The 8,875-nt window shown below is 44.4% G+C and overlaps 1 protein-coding gene across 1 annotated transcript; it reads right to left on the minus strand.

The window, feature by feature from the left end:
* Positions 1-1,544: 1,544 nt before the first annotated feature.
* zfp36l1b (zinc finger protein 36, C3H type-like 1b) lies at positions 1,545-8,620 on the minus strand. Its single transcript, XM_080745376.1, has 2 exons — positions 8,463-8,620; positions 1,545-5,880 (listed from the first exon to the last, which is right to left on the minus strand). The coding sequence occupies exons 1-2, from the start codon at positions 8,514-8,516 to the stop codon at positions 4,792-4,794; spliced, it is 1,143 nt and encodes a 380-aa protein (XP_080601502.1). The 5' UTR covers positions 8,517-8,620; the 3' UTR covers positions 1,545-4,791.
* Between the last annotated feature and the right edge of the window lie 255 nt (positions 8,621-8,875).

The raw sequence follows: 8,875 nt of genomic DNA on the forward strand, positions 1-8,875 counted from the left end.
TGTTTGTCCGCAATGTTCTCCAGCAGGAAACTGAACCCTGTTGAGCTCCAGGGCCAGTGCACTGTGTTCTGACCTCTGAAGAATGTGTAAGGGGGGCTGTATGGCTCTATCTGTACCTACAGTATGAACATAATCTCATATCTCCATATTTCAACTCTGTATGTATCTTTTTGCAGTGTGTCGCACAAAGAGCAGATCTACATGCTCACAACACATCGCAATTTTCACTATTTAAAATATAAGAAACATAATAAAAAGGAACCATTTGGACATGCAAGGTTTCCACCCGACAGCGACGATAAGACAAATTCCAGGCATCTTACGCAAGTTAAAACCATATTAACCCTGACAGCCTTATTTTGGGCCGATTTTCCAAAACAAAATGCACCATTTCCGTATAACAGTCTCTAGCAGATCTACACACACAGAGCTCACAATGTATTACATGCGGTGGTTTGTGAGATTGTAGATCAGCTATTTATCTCTATTCATCAAATGATATACAGTAGATAGGTTGTGTATTCTTTAGTTTATATCCTGTTTAAGCTGTTATTTTTATTATAGTGGAGCTAATGAGCTTTTCGTGTGTGTACCTGACCAGTGCATCCAATTCAGTGGTGGGGGAAGTACTCACATTTTTAAAGAAAGTAAATGTACCAATACCACAATATATAAATACTCTGTTACAAGTAAAAGTTCTGTATTCACATTTTACTTAAAGTACCAAAAGTATAAGTACTCATTAAGCAGAAAGTACCATTTCAGTTTTCCAGATGTATTAAACATCTTTTGAAAATAGCAGATCTAGGGTGTCCGAGGCTAAATACATATTACCGTAATCTGGGGGTCCTTGACATTTGGGGAAACACTGCTCCAAAGGTGAAATTACAAACGAACAAATTACATTTGATCTTGCATTCATGTGATGAAATCAGGCCCTTCCTCAAAGACAAGTGCAGAGAAAAGGAACAGGGAGAAAGTCAACACTGTAGCCTGGCAGTAACCATGGTGATAGCCTGTGAAGGGTCTAGAATTTCAGGCAAAGGATAAGCAAGTTCCAGTGGCTCTCCTTGACGCGATAGAAAGAGAAGCAGCAAGCCACCCCAGAGGAGAAAGCTACATTTACTCGAGTACTGTACTTAGAGGAAAACTTCACCCTTTTTCAACCCAGATAAGAGTAAAGGCCTATTCCCACTGGGCCAGATAACAGATAAAAAAAAATCTCTTTCTCCAGATATTTTTTCATTCAAAGTGGATGGTAGATACAGATAAAAAAATATATCTGCCAGATATTTCTTTAATCTGTGGCAGATATTTGCTTTAATTTTAGGACCCACTTGCAAGATCCTCCCGGCCTACCAGTGGGTCCCAGCCCACAGGTTTGTAATCGCTGCCCTAGAAATAAATGCTAGCGGTTAATGGGTTGGATGGCAGTTTGACCCTCTGGCTGTTTTCATACAGTTTAGACAGGGATAGCTGAGTCTGCAAAACGGAGCTGATAATCAGCATCCCGCTCTTCGCTAAACAAGAAACCACACGTTCAATAGAAATATGGGTTTTATTGGTTTTAACTGCAATCTGTCATTACAAAAAAACGAAACAAAAAAGTAATTACTGTAGTGAACAGCAACGGCTGCTAGAGGAGAATACATTCAACAGTTGCTTTTTCGTGTGTCAATCCTGTTAACCTTTTAAATTCTGCACTACAAGAATATGCTTTAGGCTTTTATTCTCTGTGTTATACAAAAATATGAAAGGCACTACATTTTTGGGGGTACCTGGAATGTATTGGTAGGCACTTCATGGGAAAAGTGGTCACAAAGGAAAAACAAAATAACCCTAATGCATCATCTACAATAGATGACTAAAAGTGCTAGTAAGTGTGTGCGTGGTCTCGCTGAACAGGCAAGCTTCCATAATCAATTCAAATAAGAGCTTAAAATGTTTTTTTCTTTTTTTTTTAGATTTTGTTTTTTTCCATTTACAGCAAAGAACTGCTATTAAAAAGGTGACTTGGGTGATCAAATAAGGGAGTTAATCCCCGGCAAGAAGGAACCGAAACCAATGAGAACAGGACTGTTACACAAGCCAGTCTACATTCTGGATGGTAGAAACCTGCAGCTTAGAACTGGAACAGGCATTAAGCCCCTGTGTCCATTGGGAACCTCTTTTATTTTAGCTAGCAATGCTAAACAGATGCTTGAGGACAAGAACTGGGTCACGGGCCTCGCTGCCAAACAACCAATCAAAGGCCATTTGAAGCACAGTGCCCTTTTATCTAAAAGCTTAACCACTTAAACCCCTCTTAGACTTTAGTAAACTTGGACCCCGAGTTGGTTCTGTAGTACTTGGGACACCTTTTTTTACCGGCGTCTTAACACCGAATCTCTCCTCTCCTGCAAAAACAGCCAATCTACAAGGCTTGTCGATCGTTTATTTTTGGCTAATGTCCCCTTCCGGGAATATGGATGCTGGGGCTCAAGTGGTTAAATAGACTTCACTTCTAGCATTTGGCACCACTTGACGCTCTAAGGCATGCAACAACAGTGCATTCTTTTCCAATGAAAAGACGAAAAACACAAAAACAGAAGAGAGAGGTTCCCAGTGGAGACACAAACTAACACAGCAACACAGAACCTGAAACCGCTGTCCAACATGAGGGAGAGGAAAAATAAATTAAGAAAAAAGAAAACCCTTTTGCATGTCGTTTTAAATTAAGATTCACTTTCAAAATAAATCAAGTGTAGTTACCAAAAAAAGAAAAAAAAGGAGAAAATGTCATTGCAGTATAATATATTAACTGTGAAAAACAAAACAAAAACAAGGTCTTCACAATCTTGCGATTAATACGGAAGATCATAATTTAACATAAAAGAAAATATATTCTATTGTTTCATTATCCAGATAAATACAAAATAAAAATGCTTAAGATCAGCAATAAATACATTTTGATAAGTTAAATAAGCAGTGACAAGCAAAACCCTTACTTTGAAGAGCTTTTTTTTCTCAAAATAAACTAAACAATAATAATAATAATAATAATAATAATATAACAACAATAATAGAATATTTTAACAAGGTGGAACTGACATGAGAGAACATTTCAGCTCAGTTGACTAAGTAGTCATCTCAGCCAAACAATTAAATTGTGGGAATTTATAGCATGAGTATGGTAAGGGTGGGGGGGCTGGGAATAGCTTACCTATTACCGTATTAATTACCAACATTTTACATACAAACTGGTTCCCCTAAAACTAACCAGCTTAGATATTAACACCAGACAAAAGTCAAATTCTGGCAGATGACTAATAAAAATGTGTCAATTCAACAGCCAAATCAAAATGAGTGGATAACATTTTTAGATGCATCAGCCAGATAAAAATTGAGTGGTGACATTTTTAGATTCACAAACACTGGCAAGTAGACAAAAAAAATCAAGACTTGACTAAATCAGTTTATCACCCTGTTGATATCCAACATAAATGACCAGCAAGCCCCTTAGACTCTTGGGACTGTGATGGTCCAAGGCACATAGCACCAAGGGAAATCTATCACTCATTCCATACCACCCCAACTATAAAGCAAACTGATCCGTGTTATCCCCTTATTTAAAAACAAACCCATAAAAATAAAAAATAAATCCATTCCACAATGGTTGGAGCAGGAATTTCAGTATGATTACAAGTGGAAAAACGAACATTGTGGTCCACCAGTCTTGGCTTCTCGTGGGAAAGACACCAAGGCACTTTACAACTCAACCCCATTGTCCATAATGATTTTATATTGTTCAATTCAAAACATAAAATGGTGGTGACCCTTTTAAAACAGAGCACTGATTTGTCACAAGCCTTTGACATCGCAAAGGCCAAGAGGTGTTAAGGCTGTGGCACGAGGCAAGTAATGAATGGCAGTCTGCTGATGTGCAACACACCAACAAACCAAGCACAGAGTCGTCCTTATTTGGTAGACACTCTTAAACTGCCTGTCCTATTGCCCAGAATAGATAATACTAACTACATTTTCATCTGATACACGAGCTACTTCACAACCTGCCTCTCATTCATTCATTCACCCATGGCACTGGTGCACCGTGACACAGAATACGACTCTGAACTGGTTCTCGTGGTTTAGAGATGGACTGGGAGGAGGAGAAGGAGTCTTATGCCCAAATGCTCCGTCGCATGACGGTGTTGTGTGCCAAACATAGCCGATCAAGCTTATGGATCAGTTATTTTTGGCATCACAGCGTACAGGTTTATGATGTGCAGTGTGGGAAGGTGAGGGTGTTTTAAAGGTTAATCAGCTGATATGGGACCGCATCTGAAGGCCCAGATAGACCCGTCTGAGATGCACTCGGTTACCAGTGATTCAGAGAAGAAAATGTGTGTATTTGACTATGAAACAGGAGAGTGTGGCCACGTCGTATGGAGAGAGATCATCACAATCCTTGAAGTTCACTGAAGACTGACAAAAATAGCCAATCCATAAGCTCACTTATTGAGCTTCTAGATCTGCTATTTTCGGCACTTGACACCGTCGAGCGACAGAGTATAAATTGGGCTTAAGGGGGTAAAGGGAAGAAGGGCTGAAGAAGATCCTCGACAGAGAAACCAATCCGTGTTAATTTTTCTCTTTTCTGATTTGACTCAGTGGCTACAACAATGCACAGAGCTGTCCGCTTCTGTTGTAAACAAGGCCAAGAGAGGAGGATGGTGACATTGGCAGGGGAGGAAGAGTAATCCCTCTTCCTCCCCGTGTCCCTCCATCTGAGGCCCAGGATCCGGCCTTCCCTCAGTCATCGGAGATGGAGAGCCGGCTGAAGATGGGGAGGCGCCGCGAGGCGTCTAGGAGAGGGGACTCCGAGCCACTCTGGCTGCCCAGGCTGCTTTGGTAGCCCTCCTGGTCAGACAGAGAGTCCGGGGGGCTGGACGAGGTCTCAGACGCCGGCCGTAAGAAGCATGGAGGCGGGGCGGGGATGGCAGTCGGAGAAGGAGGAGCCTGGCCCTGCTGGGACTCTGTGATGATGGTGATGCTGCCGCCGAGGCTGGGGCCGAACAGGTTGGCCAGCTCCTGGCTGGAGTAGGTGAAGGGGTTGCTCTGCCACTCTGCCAACTCCTCCTCGGCGCAGAACAGGGGTGGGGGCGTGACCGAGGTGGGGCTGTCCCGCAGGCCCCCAGAGCTTGGGAACCCGGCAAAGCTGAAGCTGTGCTGGAGCCGTGGCCGCTCCAGCTTGTTGAAGGCGGAGAGGGGCAAGGCGTTGGGGGGAGGGGGTCCCCGGCGCTCCTCCGCGTTGTGGATGAAGTGGCAGCGCGGCCCGTACGGGCAGAAGCCGATGGTGTGGAAGGTGCGGCACAGCTCCGTCTTGTACTTGGGGTGGCGGCTGAGGCTGCGCAGCTCATGCATCCCGTGGGCGAACTGACACTTGTCGCCGTACTTGCAGGCGCCATTCTCCTCAAACGGGCGGCACAGCTCCGTCTTGTATCGGCTGGAGTTGACCTGACTCCCTCCACCGCCGCCTCCACCCATGCCGAGCACCGTCTGGCCGCCAGGCCGCAGCCGCTCGCCCGTCTCGGAGTACGAGCGGTCCCGGAAGAAGCGGTTCTCCTTGTTGCTGCTGCCGTTGCCATTCGCCGCCAGCAGGATCGAGGCGTCCGTTTTCAGGCTGTTGATGAATTGGTTCTGGTTGAATTTGGCGTTGGGGAGGGTGACCGAGTGGCGGCGCTGGAAGAGGCCTCCTGCCGAGGGGGCCCCCACCACCTTCCTGTCCAGCAGGGACCCTGTGGGGGGGCAGCAAGAGGAAGAGGGGCTGGCACCGGAGCAGGGGACAACAGACGTGCAGTGAGGTCCACCCAGTATGTTGTTGTAGTTCAACATCTTGTTCTGCGAAAATAGGAGACATTTTTTAACTGTTGAGACACTGCTGAGGGAAAGCAATGCAGTTTGCTGACTACTTCAGGTCTTCCGTGACCACAATGGAAAATGTCCATGTGTTACAAAGTTAAGGGTAGGGTAAGTGATTTAATTAAATTCAAATTATTTCATTAAATTCACATAACAAAATGGGTTAGGGTTAGTCTCTATCCTGATTGGAGGGAAGGCCCCCACTCCATACTGATTGGAGGAAGGCCCCCACTCCATCCTGAATGGAGGAAGGCAGTCACCTACAGGGAAAACTGAAACTGCTTTTATTTCTCCTCACAAGGGATAGGGCGGAAGTCCTTATAAATTATATGGACCAAACACTCTATAGTAACTAGTACTATCAGAACATAGAAACCATTTAGGGTCTAACCTGGTGTCCCCCATTTTGGGCATATGATTATAGGCTAAACTTTTACAAGAGTACAACATTTAGAAAAAGATAGATGCACAAGCTCACAACTTGTCGCAATGTGACACATTGGGAGCTTGCGGATCTACCATTTTCACTAGTACTATGGAAGTACACTACACAGTACAGTACAGAGCTTAAGGGGTTAAACTGTTCAGAGACTTGCTCTGGTTTCCAGCTCAGGGCAGGCCAAAAGTATGAGCAACATCAAAGTGTAAACAACTTGGGAGCCTTTGTGTATCCTAATGCACTGAATGAATGGAATTATTACATTAACCAGTAGCCCAGTACCAGTTTGCGCCGTCGTTGCTTCACAGCACATACAGGTACAAACTGGTACAGGTTCCATGTTACATAAAAGTTAGACCATTTGTAACATGGGTCACTATCAAATTCATCCGTTTCCCTACTCCACCCCCATGCTGAGAGCAATGCACTTGGCAAAACTCCATGGCCTGCGTGAACCCTGGTATCTGCTGGGGGGGAAACTACACATGCTGCATTGCTGCTGCGGATGTGTGATGGCCATCCAGGATGCATTTTTTGCAATGGCAGCAAATATTTAACAATCCAAAACAAAACTGCTACCCACCCCTTCACTTGTTAAAAGTCAGCTCCACATAACATTTTCACACTTTTCTGCGCGAGGCATGCCCGTGCGAGCAGACCATTAAGTTAACCACCACCAACAGATTGTATTCGAAATACCATAGGTCCAGTTTAGACATTACTCTATAAATAGAAACAGGTTCGGAAAAACAAGTTTGCTGAAGTCCTTCAGTAAAGTGTTAGCAGGTGTGACACACCTGACATAATCTGGCTTTTGGCAATAGCTTCTTGCAATATTAAGTATTTTGACTGATCTGGCACTTCAGGTTGCCTGACATCATGGTTAAGCCACTTATACGGTTATACCCTCAATTATCATCTTAATTAGCTTTTGCATAAAGTTATGCTGGCGGAATTAAAAGGGTAAGGGTGCCTAGCCTACCGTTGATTTCACACAAAGATACAACAGCCAAATTATACTCCTTATTGGGGGTTGTTTGTAGATCAGTGCAGATTTTGTTTTCAGCAAGCGACACTATCGTACAACGTTGTAAGTTAACCCAGCTGAAGGTAATGTTGGCGCTTATACTTGGTTGCGTGCTGCTGTGCTGTTACATGCAGTAAATGGCAGATGATCTACAAGTTCAACACGAATGTGATGACCGGTGGTGAGCTTGTAGATCTGCCATTTACCGAGCACGACACCAGCACGCAACTATTGTGCTAGTGCAGTGCTACACGTCAAGTTCTGGCAGGCGAGGTTGTAGTCGCTGCATCGCGTCGTTGGACAAGGACTGTCACTTTACACAGAAAAAGTGGCGACGTCACTCACGTCGACACTCATTTCAGCAGAAGAAACGTACTTTTCGAGAGAGACGCGTTCTAAATTAAAGGTATTAGCCCACGAGAAGCAGCAACTTAACAGCAGCGCCTTTTATTGCATGTTATCAAAACGTGCCACGTGAGATCCAACAGCAGTGTGTCGTGTTTTCTTTTCTTTTTTTTTAATCAACGGCGACTTTTTGAATCGATGCATGCTGGTATTGCTTTAGAACATCTTAACGGCTTCGATCAGAAGTTTTATTATATGGATATTAGATGGACCGTTGTTGGGTCGGTCCACAAGTGGCCGAAATCATAGCACTTTTTTTCCGCCACCAGCGTGTCGGTCTAGGGGGGTTGGATCAACAGTTAGCCAAAGAAGTGAACACAGTTGCAGCTGAACGTTAGCAGTTTCAAAAAAAAAAAAAAACCTAAACATTCTCATTAAAAAAAGACGATATACGTCACTTTCTGTTCTTTCTTTACGCAAAAACCCATGGTCGGCCAAGTTGTGTAAAAACAAGCAAGCAATCCACGGGGTTAAAAACTAAAACCCCAGACGAGCTCAAACGTGATTTGAATGAAAAACAGCAAGACTTGCTCCTGCTTAGTAGGTCTAACTGTCAGCAGCAGATCCATTTGAAAATAACAACGCGTTGTGAGCTTGTAGTTGTAGATCAGCTAATTTCAGCAGCAGCAGCAGCAGCATATCCATTTTATAACCAAAAGAGAAAAATAAAGTTTGGTCGTTTTCTTTTACCTTGTTGGAGATTTCACTGTATTCGAAGAAAGGAGAGAGGACGGTCGCCGTCATGTCTGTAGGTTGGCTTGTAGAAGCTGTGTGTGATTGTTTCAGTTATTATGGTTTATAGAATCCAGATCCCTCCTGACTCGGTGTTGTGTTCTGTGCCCTGCAGAGCCCCCTCTGTCCCGCGGCGCGTGTGCGCACTTCCTTTTCACCACGCAGAAGACGCGCGCGCACGCACGCACGCACTGTTCGGTCGGGGGCGGCGACGCGCACAGCGTGCGCGAAAGGCGTGCGTGTGGGAGGAGCTCTCTCTCTCTCTCTTCAGATAACCTCGCCTCACCAGGCTTTCTCTTCAGAAGCCCGCGCGTCTAAATACTTCGCCACACGACGGTGTCGCTTGCAAAAGAAAAAGGGAAAAAAGAACA

Source organism: Nannobrachium achirus (assembly GCF_963921795.1).
Source record: "Nannobrachium achirus genome assembly, chromosome: 16".
NCBI classification, from domain to species: domain Eukaryota; kingdom Metazoa; phylum Chordata; class Actinopteri; order Myctophiformes; family Myctophidae; genus Nannobrachium; species Nannobrachium achirus.

Coding starts and splice junctions, on each gene's coding strand:
- zfp36l1b (XM_080745376.1), bottom strand. CDS start 8,516: ATGACGGCGACCGTCCTCTCTCCTTTCTTCGAATACAGTGAAATCTCC. Junction 5,881..8,462: donor ACAGTGAAATCTCCAACAAG/GTAAAAGAAAAC, acceptor CTATTTTCGCAG/AACAAGATGTTGAACTACAA.